Source organism: Rhodamnia argentea, chromosome 5, assembly GCF_020921035.1.
Source record: "Rhodamnia argentea isolate NSW1041297 chromosome 5, ASM2092103v1, whole genome shotgun sequence".
Taxonomy (NCBI): Eukaryota; Viridiplantae; Streptophyta; class Magnoliopsida; order Myrtales; family Myrtaceae; genus Rhodamnia; species Rhodamnia argentea.
This window is the reverse complement of record NC_063154.1, coordinates 26135269-26153961: the sequence shown is the minus strand read 5'-3', so window position 1 is coordinate 26153961 and position 18693 is coordinate 26135269. Positions and strand designations below refer to the sequence as shown.

The 18693-nt window shown below is 38.4% G+C and overlaps 2 protein-coding genes across 4 annotated transcripts; one reads left to right on the top strand and one right to left on the bottom strand.

Annotated features, from left to right (window-relative positions):
- Positions 1-80: 80 nt before the first annotated feature.
- Positions 81-10478, top strand: LOC115730099 (uncharacterized protein At4g06598-like). 2 transcript variants are annotated; one of them, XM_048279159.1, is made up of 6 exons: positions 81-413; positions 4784-4985; positions 7509-8234; positions 9022-9097; positions 9218-9344; positions 9816-10478. In XM_048279159.1, exons 3-6 carry the CDS (start codon positions 7534-7536, stop codon positions 10025-10027), a joined length of 1116 nt encoding a protein of 371 aa, XP_048135116.1. In that variant the 5' UTR covers positions 81-413; positions 4784-4985; positions 7509-7533; the 3' UTR covers positions 10028-10478. The 2 variants fall into 2 exon arrangements, with proteins under 2 accessions (XP_048135116.1, XP_030516554.1); XM_030660694.2 differs by lacking the exon at positions 4784-4985 and having other exon boundaries at positions 82-413.
- A 1265-nt stretch (positions 10479-11743) lies between these two features.
- LOC115730100 (ubiquitin-like domain-containing CTD phosphatase) lies at positions 11744-16226 on the bottom strand. Of its 2 annotated transcripts, XR_007198508.1 has the most exons (7): positions 15872-16226; positions 14707-14851; positions 13904-14018; positions 13766-13829; positions 13113-13278; positions 12059-12356; positions 11744-11820 (listed from the first exon to the last, which is right to left on the bottom strand). XR_007198508.1 is itself a non-coding variant. In XM_048279331.1 (6 exons), exons 1-6 carry the CDS (start codon positions 16156-16158, stop codon positions 12111-12113), a joined length of 1023 nt encoding a protein of 340 aa, XP_048135288.1. In that variant the 5' UTR covers positions 16159-16226; the 3' UTR covers positions 11744-12110. The 2 variants fall into 2 exon arrangements, 1 of the variants encoding a protein (XP_048135288.1); XM_048279331.1 differs by having other exon boundaries at positions 11744-12356.
- Positions 16227-18693: the final 2467 nt, after the last annotated feature.

Genomic DNA, 18693 nt, shown 5'->3' with positions numbered 1-18693 from the left:
GTATGCCCGTATAATGCTACGGTACATTCTCCATATGCGTCCAATATGGGGATCAAATTTAACGTTAGACCTGTGAAACGGAACGTAGCCTGTCCGTGCAGTAGAGTTTCCATATAAGAGCGCGCATTGCATTGGCATATTCTAATGCCAGACGAGGAAAGACAGTTAAAGAAAGGAAAGCAGCTTCGTAGTTTCCAATCCGTCCACCCCAAATCCAACGTTCAAGAAGAAGAAGGAAGAGAGAGAATTTAACCTCTTGGAATCAAAGGGGGAATCCGCGGACAGCAAGAGAACAGCAAATAGCATATCATCATCGCCCCCACAGAGAGAAGGGAAAGGGTTGTCCCCGATTTTCATTCTGTCTATCGACACTGTACTTTTTGAGATCTTGGAAAATCTGCCACCTCCAAAGGGTACGCCTTTTTCAGTGTTCTTTGTAAGAAAATGGGTTTCTTTTTGTTCATTTCTTATTTGTTTAGTTATTGCTCGATGTGAATCTGTCTTTGTGTTCCTTCAATTTGTTTGCATAAGCAGCTTTGGTGATTCTATTGATGGTTGGCTTTCTGGGTTGCCTCTCTCTCTCTCTCTCTCTCTCTCTCTCTCTCTCTCTCTCTCTCTCTCCTATTCTTGGAAACTTCTTTTTGTTTGTTCACTGGATTCTGAATTTTCATTCTTGAACTTGAGGGTGCCCGTAAAGGTTTGAAGCTCTTTCTTTTATCGTTACAGTTTGGTACCGTCTCTTATTCTGCTTATTTGAGTCAATTATGGGATTAATCTTCTTTGTTGATGATAGAGGATGGGGCAGTAAGTTCATAAGCGTGGTTACCGAGGAATTAAGGGCTGTGTCTCAATATTGAAGAGTCTCCGAGTGCTTTTTGTAGAAATGGCGCATTTGAATTATGGGCTTCGCATTGAGAGTTATTGATGCATTGCAAGTTTTAGGCAAGGTGTGAGAAAGAAGACGAAAAGGAAGAACTTGAGCAATTGAGTGAGATCGAGGAGGATGGGAAGGAGAGATCAAACACAGAGATAGAATTGGGACGCTTAGTATATTCTCATTCATGGATGATCTGCTGAAGATAAATTTATTACTCAATCAAGACAATTATCTTTTGACTAGACCATGACAACTGTTGTCTGAACTCACAGACTAATAATAGTAAAGTTCTAATTTGCTTGTCAACTACGTTCTTAAGTTCTTATATGCCGTATGGTGGTAGATGACTTGCAGCTTGTTATTCCTTGCTTGGTCTTCCTCAAGCTTCTTCTTGAGCTTCACTGGGCTTGCCTTGACTTCAACTGCCCATCTGATACTTCCATTCCTTCAACATGCATAAGCTTTTGGTTCTCGGTTTATGAGATTAGTTCCAGTTCAGCGTCAAAATCCATCAGCCTATTCGCTATTGTAATAAAACATACAGATTTAGAGATCTTGATTTATTATGTCACAGTTATGAGATACCAAAATGTAACGCTATCATTGTATATGCTGTTAATGTTGTCATAAGTTCGTAACAAGCCAAAAGTGGTAGAAGACTGAAGTTGAAGCTGCATAGAGTATGAGTTGGACATGTCCAGCACTAGGAACCAATAAAATCGTTTGGGTGGGAGATCTCTGACTTAGCCAAAGTTGTTAAGATGGGATCCTACAAAAGGATTGATGAAGGTGTCTAAAAGGATGACGTCCTAAAAATACGCCAACAATGCAAAATCTTGGGTTGTCATATGAAGTCTACTAGTTGTGAACATTGTGTATCATTAAAGCTCCAAAATAGCGTAAACTTAAAGTATAAAATATACCAGAAAATTGACTTTTTCCATACCTAAATATGAGGACATACTCATGTCAGGACATACGTACTTCAAGGTTAAAGTACATAAAAGTTGGATTGATGGGACTGGTAGAATCATATCTATCCTTTGATTTTTTTGAGCTTAGGATCAGGACCATGCAAGGTCCTAGCAAATTAAGATCCTACTAAAGACCTGCATCGAATTTTAATTTTCAAACCGTAGGATCCTACTAATGCAATTCCATCTTCTTCACCTGGGAAAATATGGCTTGGTTTTGTTTTGCACGCATGATGGCGAGTATCGAAATATTTCTATTGATTGGTCATGTCATATAGGCCCAAGTCATAGAGATAATTGCTTCCATACATGATGTCATATTGTGGAGAGTTTTTTCGGCTAGGGTGGCGGGAATGGCGTAGGGTGCAATACAATAGCTGTCCCAGTAGTGCTTGGCCATTACTGTGGAAGAGTAATAGTCAGGAGGTTTCCAGTATCGTGAAAATAAATTTTTTTGGATCTCGAGCTAATTTCTACTATAAGGCCTAAATTAGTCAAGATTTTGTTGCAGAGTTCTTTGGTTACAGGTTGTGAGGAAAACTGAGGAATGCCTGATGCAATTTTTTTTATTGAAAAAATGGCTTCTAGTGCACTAGCAGTGATGGGGAACAGTTGTGTGCTTAATGGCTTTAATTTGCTTGTACTGGCGTGAGCATGATGCACATTACCCGATTGAGTTGGGTTGAGGGCATAAATACACAATCAGGAACAAAATTCCCTTGAGCCTTATACTGGCATCGGCATGAAAATTGTGCACATTAGCCGACCGTGTTGGGTTGAGGGGCATATGTACACAACCAGCAGCAAAAGTTCCCTTGAGCTGTTTGGAGATTCAATTCTGCCTAATAATCATTTCCCATGCTTTTCTCTTGAACCTTTTATTCCAGACGCTATACTGGAAGTTCCTGAAGCCTTCTTGTGGTTTGTCAGGACTAGAGGACCTACAGAAGGATCATGTGAGTGTTTGCATCCCCAATGTGTAGTGGAATAGTGGGTGATAGCTAGCTTAATAGGTATGCTGATTATAGATGATTGTTTGGATGATGCTGGAGCTGTTTTCCCAAATGCGAAGGATGTTCGTCTTTGAGAAGCTGTCCTTGATTCTCTAGACTTAAATGATCAACTTCTTTTTTAAACCTATCCTTTCTACTTTGAATTGGTGTGTCAAAGTCTAGTGGAAGATCAAGTTTCTCAGAAGCAGCAGGAGAACGAGGAAGCAATCATTAAAGTTGATTCTAAGGGGGCAACTTGATGGATTTCTAACTGCTGGTGACTGAATACCTAGCAAGATCAGAAGTATTCATTCTGATGCTTCAATAAGTGAATTCAATTTTTGAGGTGCTTGGGCTCTCATTAGATAGCTGAAAATAGGTTGTGATTTTTGAGGATATAAAGCCAAGAGGGGCTTCTGGTAAAGTTGTTTAAACCCTTGCAGGAAGATTCGGTTGTATGCAAGGCTTCAATTATTGTCGACGTCTATATTTTACCCAAAGGTTTTTCTTGCATTTAGACAACAAAAATTGAAAATATGAGGGAAAACGAGACAATTGGGATTTAGTTCCCCACCAAAATATCTCCTCGTTATGCATTGGATTCTTGCATGTCATGTTTACTGAGCATTTGCAAATACAACTAAGCTCAGGGATCTTTTAGTCATTTCATCTAACGCATGACGCATGGTATTGCATTATAGATTTAATCTCGATTATTGCATTTTAGTCATTCTGCATACCCGTCAGGCGTTTGGGACACATTTGGCCATTTCTGGGCAGAAAAGGGAACAGGTGGAGAGACGGAGCATGGTCACTAGATATTGTATTAGTTATCTTATTTCTCTGAATTTATTTGTTTTTATTTAAGCAAGTCATTCTGATTCTAAAAAATTGTGAATTTGGGTCTTGCGACTCTTTGTTTTTTATTTTTTGAAAAAAGATAATTTACATTGTAGATAGATTGAGGAAAAGAATAATTGAAAACGAATACCTTTTGTCCGCGACCGACATGGATGTGGTGCGTGACTTGGTTTGTTCATTGGACGCGCTTTCCACCTGTGCTTGATTCATGGTCCAATTTATCTTAGATTATCCTTTTTTAGCATATGTTTAGTGTCTATTTTATTCTAGATGTGTTGTTGGTAAAAGAGAGAATTAATATTATTGACATCAATAGAAATATTTATAGGAGTAGGATTAAGCCTTCTACAATTACTTAAATAATCTCAACTTGCTAATACTATAGAATAATAAGTAATAAACCTAATACTCCCTCTCAAGTTGGAGACGTATCAAAAAGGCCTAACTTGTCCCACAAAAAGTGCACATGATATTAAAGCAGGAGGTCATGAGTGCAAATTTTTCTAGGCCCCCATTTACCACCCCAATGAAATATTTCTACACTTAATATTAGGCAAAAAGACTAGACTGACCGTGAGAGAGTGTTAGAGTAATTAAATATTAAATTATGCCTTTATCTAACAGTTTAAATATTTAGAATAGTTGGCGGAGGTCCCACAAAAATCTCATAAGATGCTTAGCAACCATTGAAGTTGTTATAAATATCTATTGTTATCTATAACCTGGGATTGGACATTCACCCCTCAAAAAATTTCACATGGCGGCATCCATGAACACTCACCAATTCTCATTTGCCAAATTCACAAAACCCACACCCACAGCAACCGATTAGTCAGACTAGCATCACCCATTTTCCAATTTTTTTTTTTCTCTTTATCATCCCATACACCTTCAATTCTACTCCATTAACATCTTGTGAAAGTCACTGTGCCTATTTGCTTTTCTATGCCACATCACGTCTTTGGGAATCAGCATTGAACTGTTGCAAGCATCCTGGAAGTCGCAATTCATCGTTCTGCTGCATCAGTTTGTGTCAAGTTGTTGTTGCTTTAGTGACAGAGTTGCTTCTGCTGTGATAGAGTTGCTGCTGCTGTTTTGAGTGCGTCCTCTTTTGTCTCATTGCTGTGACAAGTCATCATGCTCTTGCCCAGATTGTCAAGCCTGTGTCACTGCTACCAGATTGGCCCAAGAATAGCCTTCCATAACGCTTTCATCGACTAGCTCTAGCCCAGCCGTTGTCTGTAGTTACGATTCAGAGCATGCGGCTTTGGCTTGTAATAGGTATATATGTTTGTCTACTATCGTGCGGCAACTCTAAGCTGAAGTCCCCAAAAACAAGTAATCCATATGGTGATGTTGGGCATTTTTAGTTTTTAGCTTCATTTAGGTGACATCAGTGCATTAAAATGTCGATTTTGGCTTAAGCAAATCACTTAGATGTATGATTAGAGACTCCAGTGTAGATCCATGCGTATCAGGATGATTAATTGCCAATTGCATCGTGAAATTGCTCTCATGGATGGATGTCGTGAATTGATTAAGATGCTGAAACATTGGGTTTGCTTGTTTGTTTAGACTTATTTTTTAGTTAGGTTCTCCCATTTGCATCATGTTGTTTTAACTAAAAAATCATTCATGGCACAATTTAAATTCTTTCTTTACATGTTTAGCTTGTTTGTTATAATTTTCCATGAGTAAGTGTCTTAGTGCACATTTAAGACATCTACATTCCACATTAGTGTGCATACCTCATTCACATGTCATGAAAATTGAATGTATATCATGTCTTTCATGCTAGCCATTTTAGATTGCATTGTCATAAAATTCATTCAGGATTGCATTTGCATTTAGGCAAATTGCATTTTTACATCCTGATTTGATTTCCTCTAATGCGCCCTGCACTTTAGAAAAATGTTTTGCATGGTATAAAGAAAGTATAAATATCGACATTTTCCTGTTACTTAACATTACACATACAATATTTTAGATTATATTACATAAGATTTTATTTCTGTTTTTACCTCATTATGGGCAAGTAATTTATCTAGGATCTATTCTTGCATAGCATGTTACATTTACATATTTCCTTCTCTTTGATGCTTTAGTCTACTTTAGGTAGATACATTAACATTTTTGGACTTCCCATTTACTGCTCTAGGGGATCTTGTCCCGCGGTGTAATAATGAGATTATGTTCAACTATTGCTCAGGGCAGCTTGGGTTGATTTGTTTCTTATTATCTTTTTTTTTTTTGTAATTCCCGAAGATGGTTTAGGTTGCGATTTTACTACCTCATTTATCATGTATAGTTATTAATTGGTTGCTATGTTTTGTTGTTTGCATATTGCATTTAATTGCATGATCTTTTAGATATTAGGAAATAAAGTGATTGCATGAAGAGTTTTCTTTACAAGAGAAAAAGGTACCAATTATTTGGCAGGACCATTTGTGGTGATTCTAAGGTAATAATAATTTAATAAGAGAAATCAAGTTGCGATCATTAGGACGTGGGTGAGTTTATGCAAAGCGTAAGCACCACCGCGCAAGAGGATTATTTGTGTCCATCTATCAACCTATTGGTTGTCATGGGGTTCACCCCAAGTGGTGGCAACAATCATAAAAAAACTTCTTGAAAGTTTTGTTTTTTTGGTTTTTTGGTTGAATTGTGAAAGTGAAGTGACTGAGATTAGTCTGAGTTTTGCGGGCACATAACTTTGTGGTTACAAAGTTAATGCTGGGTATTATTGTATTGGACAAAGGGTTCCTTTTTGCAGCGTGTGTTTAGTTCCGATCGTAGATTTGGAGTTTGATCCCTTCTCCTCGTGCCTTTCAGTGGTACCATTTGTGCATTCTACTCGAGTCGTTCATTGGTAGAGTGAAGTGCTGTTTCGGGTTCACCTGATTGTATTCTGTTAGTCTTCTTGTTATTTCAGCTGGTTTGGGTTCTTGTGTTGGGGATGGTTTGTTATTCAGGTACAGCGATAATGCTGGTGCTTACAAGGTGAATGTTTGTAAAGATAAAAAAGGGTGTATAGCATTTCATGCATTACAATAGAGCGGTTTCATGCTGATACGTATAAACTAAAATTATGTGATACTTAACATTGTTAATAGCCCTAATCTGAAAGAAAAGTCTTATCTTTTTCGTCTCCTTTATTTTCTGTATAGTTGTAGAAAATTAAATACAGCCATAAACATCTGAAGCCCATGTTTCCTGTGTCTATGGGGAATTTTCTTTCCTAATTTCTGGAAGATTTTTAATGCTGTTGAAAGTTATAATTGATTTTGAATGCAGTTCTCATCTGCCTTTACCAAGGGCACATGGAATTTGTTCGGGATATTTTTTTTTTAGGAACCTTGGCATCTAGTTCACGCTTGTTTCATGGTTCACAGAAATTAATATTTTAATTGAGACTTGCTCATCAACTTCAGAATAATGTCGGTAGGTTATTCGATTTCGGTTTGTGTTATTTGGAGGGTTCGTTGATCTGGTCCTACATTCTTGCCATCAGTAAATATTAAGCTGGGCATGTCATATATAATTGTGCAGCCATAGTAATCATGTCCCTTGTCAGTCCTACTTGTGCGGCTTGTTTTTCTGTTTCTCCTTAAGAGGCTCCTTCCATTTATAATTTTTACTTTGAAAATGATAAGTTGACTTTAGTGGCAAGATTCCTTGCAATGTCATTGATACTTTTATATGTATGGATCGACTTTTTGCTGGTTGTTTAAAGAAGGGGCCTAAAGCATTGAGATATATGTACTTTCATCCGTTTATTGATATCTATAAATTTTCGTTTCACAGGTATCTTGACAAGATCGGATTTGTTATGTCAAATTCCGGACCGCCAAATAGCAGAGATTTGGCAAACTCTGGAAAGCATGCTTTCCTGCCTCCTAAAAGCCCATTTCCCAGCCTTTCTCCTTCATATGTTGATTATATTCCTAATTCTTCAATTGGATTGAAAGCAGTGCAAAGGCCCGGAGACGGGTATAGCCACCACCAACGAACGTCGTCTGAGAGTTTTCTCATGGAGGATCAACCCTCATGGCTTGATGATTTACTTGATGAGCCTGAAACTCCTGTACGTAGGGGAGGCCATAGACGCTCATCAAGTGACTCTTTTGCATACATAGATGTAGCTAACTTTTCTAATCTAGACTATGCAGCTCATAATGAGCACAAGTACAGAAACGTGTTTTCAGTACCATTTTGGGGATCACAAGAAATGGATCAAAGAGGTGGTCAGCATACATATTTTGTTGATGAACAAAACCATGCGAAGCAGAAGAATAGGGTGGGGGAGTCTGCTCGCATTGTTGCAACTCTTCCTGGTGGCCCACCTTCGCCTGGAGATGATGTTGCTACTCAAAATTCTGCGCCAATATGCGTATCCCAAGAAGTGGAGAAGAATCCTTCTATAGCAAATGGAAAGCAAGACCAAGTTGAATATGTTACTTCCTCTGAAAGGAAAGATGCTTCTCCTGCGAAGCCATCTTCAAATGAGACAGATACTAAACGTGCAAAGCAGTATGTGCTCTGTGTCCTTTATCATAAATGTGTGCATATGATTAGAGATTTTATGTTGCGTAGGATATACCATTCATGCAAGAACGGTATTGTTTCATACAGCCCAATTTAAAGTTTTGGGACAGATAAGTATTTGAAAGAGATTTCTTCCTTTGCTTTAAGATTGATATAAATTCTTGTCTATCTGATGTAGAAGGTTCAACGACCCAACACCCCCAACCCACCAAAAAAAAAAAAAAGGGGGAGTGATGTAAATTGTGTCCCGTCCAAACTGGGAGCCATGAGAATTATTCAAGAATAAGGATACTAGTTGATTATAAAATGAAATCATGGCTATTAGGATTTGATAATGGCCCTGATATACGTAATTTATTAAAACATAATTGGACCTGGAGAGAAAATTGACTTTGAGTTTGGTAGTGGACCCAAATGGATCGGTATAATCTTGGGAATGGGTAGGGTGGTTATTGGGTTTTACTTTGTGATCTTTTATTCAGAATAATCTGCGTAATTTTCGAGATTATTTAGTGTAATATGTTAGTTTTCTGTTTATGAACTTCAACCTCATAATTATGTAAACATTCAGAACTTCCAAAGTCCATGATGTGATATGTAAATCTTGTTTAGAGTGCCATACCAGCTGTATTTTGATTGGCATGCTATACGAAAGAGGTTTCTCAGGATGCAAATGATAAGAAGAATTGACCAGATGTGGCAAAGAGAGTGGTAGTGATTTTTTATGCGACTCAAGTTGGGGTCTAACTGTCAACTTTCATGACCACTGCAGGCAATTCGCACAGCGTTCACGGGTCCGGAAACTTCAGTATATAGCCGAGCTGGAAAGGAATGTGCAAGTTTTGCAGGCAAGAATGACTGAAATGCTGATGTGCCTTGTGATCTCATGATTAAATAGTGCTGATTAGTTGCTTGCATTCAATCTCTGATTAGTTTTATGTTTTAATCTTATGTTCTCCCGTATGCAGGTAGAAGGTTCTGGGGTCTCTGCTGAGATTGAATTTCTCAACCAGCAACACCTTATCTTGAACATGGAGAATAATGCCCTCAAACAACGGTTGGAAAGTTTAGCTCAAGAGCAGTTGATCAAATACTGTAAGTTTCTCTCATTAAAGAAAACTATGAACTTCATGAACTTTTTGGTTGTTGAAGTTCTTTATTTTTATGTGGTATCTGTTACTTCTGCTATCAGAAAAGTTTTACTTAGAAGTTGGAGGTGGCTTTTGATTTTTAAAGACAACTTGAGTAAGCTTTTTGCTCATTCTTCTTATCTCTTGCATGGATATAGGAGTTTACCATTCCCTGTTTGCAACATAATATATGTCAAGAGTCTGGACTAAGGATGCTGTGACAGCCTAGGACTTTATTTGAAAGTGTCATATAAGGATCGTGAGTAGTTGCCTATATATATATATATGAATGCAAAAACTGTTTGGAGGGTTAAACCATTTGGGTATTCGATTTGCATGCCATGTCATGGTGAGTTATCTCTTGTTTTAAAAGCTTCTTCTTCTTCTTCTTTTTTCGTTTATGGCCTGAAGTGAACATTCTAGTTGGAATGTGCAGTTGAGCATGAGGTTTTAGAGCGCGAAATAGGAAGATTGAGGGCTATGTACCAGCAACAGCAGAATCAACAACAGCAGCAGCAGCAGCAACCGTCTTCTGGGCATCAACGCAGCAACAGCAAAGGCCTCGATGCTCAGTTTGCAAACCTCTCGTTGAAACACAAGGATGCTACTTCCGGGCATGACTCTACGAGTGGCCCTCTTCATACTTAGCTGCATGTGACATCTATGGGTGATGGTGCCATCTTTGTCAGAGCCTCTGTTCCTTGTCTTCGCTTGTTAGCCTGTTTCATTTCTTCTCTCTCACCTCTTCCCTTGGCATAATTGATATCTGGTGCGCCTGGTCATCACTGCCGATAGTCCCATTGCCGGTATGTGATATACCTGAGGTGGTTCTAGCCCTTCTTGTACGTTGCTGCTCACATCTTAGAATCTATTTCCCAAGTGGTTTCTAGCCATTAAGTTGTCATTGGCCGACCACAACTCGAGGCATTGGTAATTTTTTTTTGTTTTGGGTCCTCTCCAGAGAAAGGCTGGGCATTAATTGGGAATGCTTCGCGAGAAGAAGGTTTCTATTTGAATGTGTCAATTGTTATTATTGCTCAAATCGGTACGGCTCTAGTGTACAAAATCTGATGGTGCTCGATGAACATGTCTTTGATGATTTCTTTTGAAGTGATTGTTGAGAGAAACCATTGGAACTTCATGAGTCGGCAACTATTACAGGGCTGCCACATCGCCTATATCGATTGATGAATGAGTTATAAGCATTCCCAGTAGCTAATGTGTTTCCAAGTATGTTGATTACTTCCTTCTCCTCTTCCAAGTTTTGCCATTTGAAGAAGTCCTCAAAAGTATTTCATCATTCCAAAAGCGGTCTGTGAATCAAATGTTCCGGACATGACGTCTTTGTGGGAAGCAAGCCATTCAGGTGAGTATAGCTTGGTGTAGTAACTTTTTATGATATATTAGATATCTTCTTTTGTACCGCCCTTTTATCAGAGCTAGGAAACTAGAATTACACCTGATTTATTTAGCTCCCTACAAATGCTTTGCCAAAAGCAATTGCTTGATATCACTGACAAGCAAAACACCGAGTAATACGGTCACTACCGAATATTACTTTCCATTCACAATTTCTTGCCATGCCAAGTGCCAAGCGATATTCGATCTATTCCTCTATAGCTGCTCGGACATTCATTTCGAACGCATATCCCGTATTTTGTCGATGAACCTACCACTGAATTTAACGGGTAAAATCAAAACAAATGAAGCAAAAGTACAGATGAGAAAGGTATGAACCTCCCAGCACAGACCCTCTCCAGCATCTGGCAACTACGTGCAGTTGAGTAGGTATGATTGAAAGTTGCATCGACGCTGATTACAGCCGTCCCTACATTTTTCTACAGGGAAATCTGTTGCAGAGAGATCCTTACGCTCGGACGCCTCACGAGTGCGCATGGGCCGCTATATGCACTGCAAAATGTTGCTGCACTATACCGTTGCGGATTTCCTATATGACTCGTGTGATCGTAGCTTAGAAGACAAATTCGTTATTTACAATTTTTTTTCAACAAAAGAAAATAGCTTAAGGGGAAAAAAAAGCACATATTGTACTTCATAGCCTCCATGAGGAACAGGAGGACTAACTTTGAAGGCAAAAGGACTAGCAGATACAAGGCACAACTATTTTGACTGAACACCCGCATACACAGCCACGAATGTGCATGAACTTTGACTTTATGTATAAAAATGGAGTCATCAAGACCATCACCACCCCATTTCAACACATAATTAACATCAATTCCAAGGAACTTATTATATCATCTGACATCCTCATACATGGCATTGGATACCCCAGAAATGTGATGGTCGGCGTCAAAAAAATTTGGCCAGCATTGACGTCCCAGAAATGAAAGAGGTGTTCTGTAAGAAAGACCATGCCAATCTATACAACAAAGCCGAAGATTTGGAGGTGATATGACATGAATCCCAAGAGTCGTGACCTGCAACACCATTTAAGTATAAAAGAAGTAAATATTCTCATTCATGTTCCATGGTCAACTAATTACATAGGCAGTTGTCTCAACTAGGCCAGCAGATTCATTTAGCAAGAAATGTATTGTATTTGAGATCGTATGACAACCAAAATTAGTATTTTTATTTTGGCAATTTAAAATGGAGTATTAGTCTTTGGTAATCATAATGGAGTACTATGTATTTGAGAGAAAAAGGTGGACTTGCCAGATGAGGCATAAATATGCATATTGGAAATGCAAGAGCTTGTGACTTGAATTCATGTCTGCCGGCGCCTTTTGGCATTGTCCTCATTGAAGAATTCCCAGTTTCTATGGTCAAGGGAACTAAGGTCATCAAGGTCCGCAATGGCAAGCAAGTACTGAGTAAGCTTCACCAGTTCTTGATCACTGTCTCTGCTTGAATGAGCCTTTCTGAATGGCCTGATAGTTAACCCATTTTGAGGGTTCATAACAAAGTTTCTCCGCAGGTCATCAAACATTATGGTGTTCTTCGCACTGTAATACTGTCAAGTCAAGACACAGTCGTAAGAACTCTTCGCGTGAATGTAATAGTTCTGCATCTACCAACTTTCAAGATGATCTCATATTTAAGATACAAAATTAGGGGCATGCGCAAAGTCAGTAACAATAAGGATACTTAGGAAAAAAAAAATTCTATAAATGTGAAAGAATAACAACATAATGCCATAATACAAGGTCACGGCAGAGGCATACTTTTCTTGAGCACATAAAGCCAAATGCAACTTGATTCATGAACAGATGCATGTGCCACAATAGAGCACCTACATGAGATGGCAGAGAGGTCATCGCACTAATTGTTTACGCTAAGAACTAGGTATATTGCATGGATACTGCCACATTGTCCCCATCAGAAGCGAACTGGTACCTATGTCTTGACAGTCTCAACCATGAAAACCAATTGATTCCCAGGACTATGACGAAGTGCAGCACTTGCATTAAAGAATCATTTGCATGTTAAGTTCAGCGTAAGAATCTCAAACAGATCGGTTTAAGCCACAAAATTGTTTTAGGCTATAATCGACAAATGTTTGCATAAAAGGTTCGTAGAAGAAATTCTATGGTGCATGATATTCTCGAGATAAGCACATTTATGTTCGATAGAGACACGTGCGCCTATTCATGTACATCCACATCTAGCAAAAACAAAAAACTCCCGCTAGAGGAGATGTATGTAGCAATTTCTTTGGTTACCAGGCTACATGAATAACATCTATTGATATAATATATGAGAGCTATACCTCTGGCAGTTGAGCCCATATTAGGCCAAGTGGCTTGCAATCAAAGATTCCATGTGAATCTGATTGTACTGTAATCATTGCCATGCGATCTAAAAGTGCTGTAATTTTGTAATTAGGATTGTCAAGTACCCCTAGCTGTCCCATCTTCAGCTCAACCCACCTCATGCTACAGAAAGAAAATAGACGTATTAGAAAAGGGTATCCAACTGTTAGTTTCCTACTAAAATTTTGCTATTCCATCTCATGATATTTCTGATACGAATTTCTCATAGAGCCTTTTCAGTGAAAAGGCATGTCAATGGCATAAGCTTAAAGACTAGGAAAAATAACAAAGGAACCCCCAGGAGGTGGAGCTTGGACAAATAACACATCTTACTCCTCTATAATGAAAAAACAGACCCTTACCCACACAAAGATGCTTAGTTATCTCTCCATTTTTTAAGTACTTAAGAAAATCCAGTCTGGTTGCCTCAGAAAAGGAGATGATATGCAACTTAACCAAAGCAGAAGGGGTTCGCACGATTTATTCTATATAATAAACCAGCAACACACAAAAATAATCTTGAGACATGGAAAGGAAATTCAAGACGGAAAAGTCTTTCATGCTTTTACCATGAAACTAAGATCAAATAAAGAAGCAAGATTAACTATACCTGGTTGCAGACCATATAATGATATCGTACTCTGCGTAAGCAGCAGTGAGAAACTCATGAAGATCTGCGTGTATGGGTTTACAGTTAGCCAGATGGAAAGATCACAAATCGTAAACGTGTAAAATGCAGACTACTCACAGGGTCTCATCAGTTGAAGAGGATTTTCTGCTGTGGACCGATGATCGAAAAGAGTATAATCAATATCCAAAACAAGCAGTTTCTTTCCTTGACGACAAGGGTTTCGAAGTTCAATCTGCATTATATGACAAATCAATTAATCAGCACCCCAAACAATGTGCTGCAGAAAGCTCCTCTTTTGAGAGCAATTTGAATATCCATGTTAAATTTTTAGTAACAATAAGCTGCCTTGCCATTGAGTTTCAACCCTAAAATCCAAAGTAATATAGAATGATTATAATTCTATAGCAAGTTATTGTTGCTCCTTTCAAAACAGAGATCAGAAGCATCACACATCGGTCTTCACATAGAGAACATCATTTTTATAACACTGGCTCTGGATTTAACACATTAACCACACCACACGTGTCTTGTATTAGTTCTCTTCGGACAGTGGCAATGAATTTCAATTAACCAACGTCATTTCCTCTTAGACAACAATTTAGGAAAAAAATAATACAGTGCTCATCCTACTACTGTCTTGAAAACCATGTCTTATGTCTCCTCAAGGAAACTGTTTGTTCTTCCATCTGGATAAATAACACAAGCTTATTCACCAGCTAAGGAGTAAGGAGAGAGAAACCACTTCTGTGAAACTGAAATGTTATGCCTCCAGCCAAAAAGGAAAATGCATTGAAGAGATTCTTTCAGAGGGAAAGAAATCTCCACTCCCATCAAATGCCTAAGGACAAATGACACCGACTCGAAATAGACAGGTCTTCTTAAATAGTTCAGATATATCGCTTAAGAGGGGGGAAACTGACCTTGTACTGATCTACCCGTCTTCTCAGCTTCCGCTTATTGACTTCTTTATCTTTGATGTCAACAACATCATCCTGTCCAAGCTCAAAATCATCGATTATTTCAGGAGAGTCCACTTCATCCACAAGAAGATCATCTTCAACAGTCCTGCAAACAGAAATCAATAGCCATCCAGCAGAGAGTCAAACGAAAAAATGGAATTTGCTACATAAAGGCCTGTCTATGTACTGTGAAACACATCTTTCCTTTCTTTTTTAATCTAATGAAACAAAGTGATATTTGAACTAACACTCCAATACTCAGCAAAGTCGTAGTTTAGGGGACTAGCAAATCAAATTTGCTACAGAAAGGCTGGTCTTTCCTGCATGATGCTTGTCCATGTACTGTCACAAGCCAACACATTTTTACTTCTATAATCTGATGAAACAGCATGCCAGTGAACTAAAAGTCCAAACAGCCATCAAACATGATCTTATCATAGGGAAAGGCCCGACTATGAAATATAGAAGTAGAAAGTTGGTAATATACGGGGCAGGCTGAATGTAGGTGCACATTAGGCAGTATAAATTGTGTCCATTGCTGAAGACAACAAAGAGACTTTTTTTAAGTTATGCATACGGATGCACATTAATGAGCTGCTTTAAACCATTCAAACCTATGTTCCATCTCGAGCTGAATCACGACATTGGTCGAGAATACATAAAAAGTGAAGAATCCAACCAATTAGGAACAAAACCTCACAAATGACGGACCCAACAGGGGTGGCAAGGGTCATTGCCTCAACCTCAGCGCAATCTTCAGAAATTATTAACTATAATCCTTGAAATTCCATCAGAATTTCTACCTCCGGCCATCATGTAAGAGTTTGCAAAATCATTCATCTCCCCCAACCCAAGTTCCGGCATTCGCCACTACTTCACCATTTGTTCAAATTATCATTACTTCACAAACAAAGCAGTCCAATTCCTTTGGAAACCACCCTTTCTGATACTGACCCAAAAAGGATTTCCTAAAAATTGAAACACAAGAAAACTGAGGAAAGCCAACAACCCATCGCCTCATATGGCACCAAAATTCCAAATCCAAGCATCTTTAAAACACAAAGAATCCAAGACATACAGTGAGAGAAACACGAAAAGTCTAGAGAGAGAGAAGGAGAATAGCGACCCAATCATGGTCATCTTGAGGGAGGACTTAAGAGGGAGCTGGGAGAGTAAGAGGGAGTCATCGGCGAGCTTAGAGCCGAGTTTAGGGTAGAGAAGCTTCTGGCGCTTGGGCAACACGTTGGTGAGTTCGCATATCCTCAGCTTCAGCTCGCCCACCGTGTCGTCCCCGCAAACTCGGACTGTGTACTCCTTGCCGCTCCACTTCACGGTCAGCGTCAGCTCTTCCTCCGTCGCCGGCGACGCCGCCGCCGCTACCGAAGAAGAAGAAGATGAAGAAGCCGACGCCATTCTCTCTCTCTCTCTCCTCGGAGAAGGACGATCGGGCGTCCGTGGAGATCTCAAGACGGGTTTGGGTCGGACGCACACGATCCCACTAATGGAGGTAAAACCAAAACACTTTCGAAAGCCCAAAAAATAAAAAGAAAAACAAAGAAAGAAAAAAAAAAAAAACCCAGTCGACCCTGTATAAAATAACCCGACCCGAAGAATCTGAATCATCCGGTTCATCCCACCGTCTTAACCCGACCCAACTCGAAACCGGAGAAACGAGAATTTCGAATGGAACCAAACCTAACGTGGCTCGAACTCATGCAAACCCGAAATCTACACCGAAATTTCATAAATCGAAATGACTTGTATTCGTGCGTGGACCCTTCACTGAATTTAGTTGACTTAAAATTGATCTTACTAATTCATTCGTTCCAGAACCAAACCTGCATCAAAAGATAGACGAAAAGAAATCCGATCGGCCTGAAATTATTCGAATGCAACACGATCATGTTTCTAAAATAAATCAAGATGAACTGTACATGTATCAAATGCGAAATTCGAAGTTAAACGAATCGAAACCAACGTCGCCCATCCATTTGCCACCTCTAGCCCCATATCCAAATTCAAGTAGGCGTTCCGAAATCTACATCTTGCCACGTCGAATTTTGTTGGGAGACAAATTTAAGAAAAAATGAATAAAAACGTGCAATATCGGGTATTTGATCTAAGGAATGAGAAATTCTACTAATCTAGTTTCTATACACGGGGTGCAATCGTTGGCATTAATATTTATGAGGCCACCACAATGGATAGATATAATTGGGCAAAAGAATATCTAGGGTGCCAATATTTGTATGCAATACTCATTTTGGCGTCAATATTTTTTTTAGATCACTTAGAGCGTGCATGATATCACTTCTGCTTGAGAAATCAATTTCCGCTCATAAGTTGATTTTTCTACTTCTACTTATAAGCAAAAGTTAATTTTTCTACTTCTACTCCAGAAGTTGATTTCTAATCATAAAAATTCGTTTTGTAATGGTTGAAAATTTATATATCTAAAATATTATTAATAGAAAATCTTCTTTGAAGAATTAATGTTGACGGTCGAAAAATTTCTACTTCATTTTTAAAATTTTTAATTTTCTTTAAAAAATAATTAAAAATATATTTACTTTTTAAAAATAAAAATTATTATTGATATTTTACTTTGGTGGCTGGAGACGATGATTCGGTGGTGGCGGTGGTTGGCAGAGGGTGGTGGTCGGCGGTGAGCAGCGGCAATGGTGGTCGACGTTACGGCTAGCGGTGAGCAATGGTTTGCGGTCACGACACGTAGTAGGCGGTGGGAGGCGGGGGGCGATAGTCGGTTGCGGTGGCCAACGGTGATGGGCAGTGGCTAACGATGGTAGTTGTCGGCGGTTGTTGGTGGTGATCGGCGGTTGCCGGCAGCGGCGGTGGGTGTTGGTGGTCGGCGGTGACGGAAGTCGATGAATAAGGGGTTTGATCGAAAAAAATGTGAGGGCGTAATGAAAAGAAAGTGAGGCAAAAAATACTTTGTGAAATTTTTTTTGGTCAAAGAAGTACTTCTTGAGTTGAGAAGCTATTTTTTTTTAACTTCTCAAATTGGAGAAAAAATAACTTCAAAAATGAAAATTCACTTTAAAAGTAGAAATTTCTTTCAGAAGTAAAATTTTTTACTAAACAGATTTCTATTTTAGAAGTTATATTATCAAATGGATTTCTACTCCATAAGTACTTATGGAGTAGAAATTTACTTCCCGAAGTGTTACTATGCGCACCCTTAAGTGCCAAATCGAAGAAAACCAATTGCTTCATTGCCAATGACAACAAATTCTGACCAACTAATTATGTGTCATTTATTTTTAATATTTTAATATTAAATGGAAATTTAAAAAAAAAAAGAAATCAAGCCACATGTCAACCACGTGGAATTTTAAACTTAAAAATAAGTCAATTTTTTTAAAACTAAAATTAAATGGAAAATTTTATTTTTTTATTTCTTTAGATTATTTTTAGTTTTTTAGTTTATTTATTTTATTTTTTTAGTATAACATGGATTTTTTTATTGATTTAAATTTTTTTTTTTTGACTAGGATCCTCTGACGAGCTATGTGTGATTTCCAGCAAAGCTTACCAAACTTGGCATTGAAATAACTGTTTTTTTTTAAAATTGGCATTTAAGTGATTTAAAAAAATATATTGCCATCAAAATGAGCACGGTATACAAATATTGGCACTCTAGGTGACAAATGCCACTATGATTGATCATTTTTCATTGATTGAGCTTTTAACACCCCCAAAATACATACTTGGCAAAAGTTTTAGAACATTTAGACCAAAATAAATAAATAAATAAATAAATAGTACATGACTGCACCAAGAGTTCGAATATCATTTGGTAGACAAATTGAAACATTAAAGCTTCTTTATCCTTCAAATTTATGGGGCGAATTGAGTGACCACGACTCCAGCCTTGAGCGATTTACGGCCACAGTGAGAATTGTCCGCATTTCCCGGATATAGACCAAG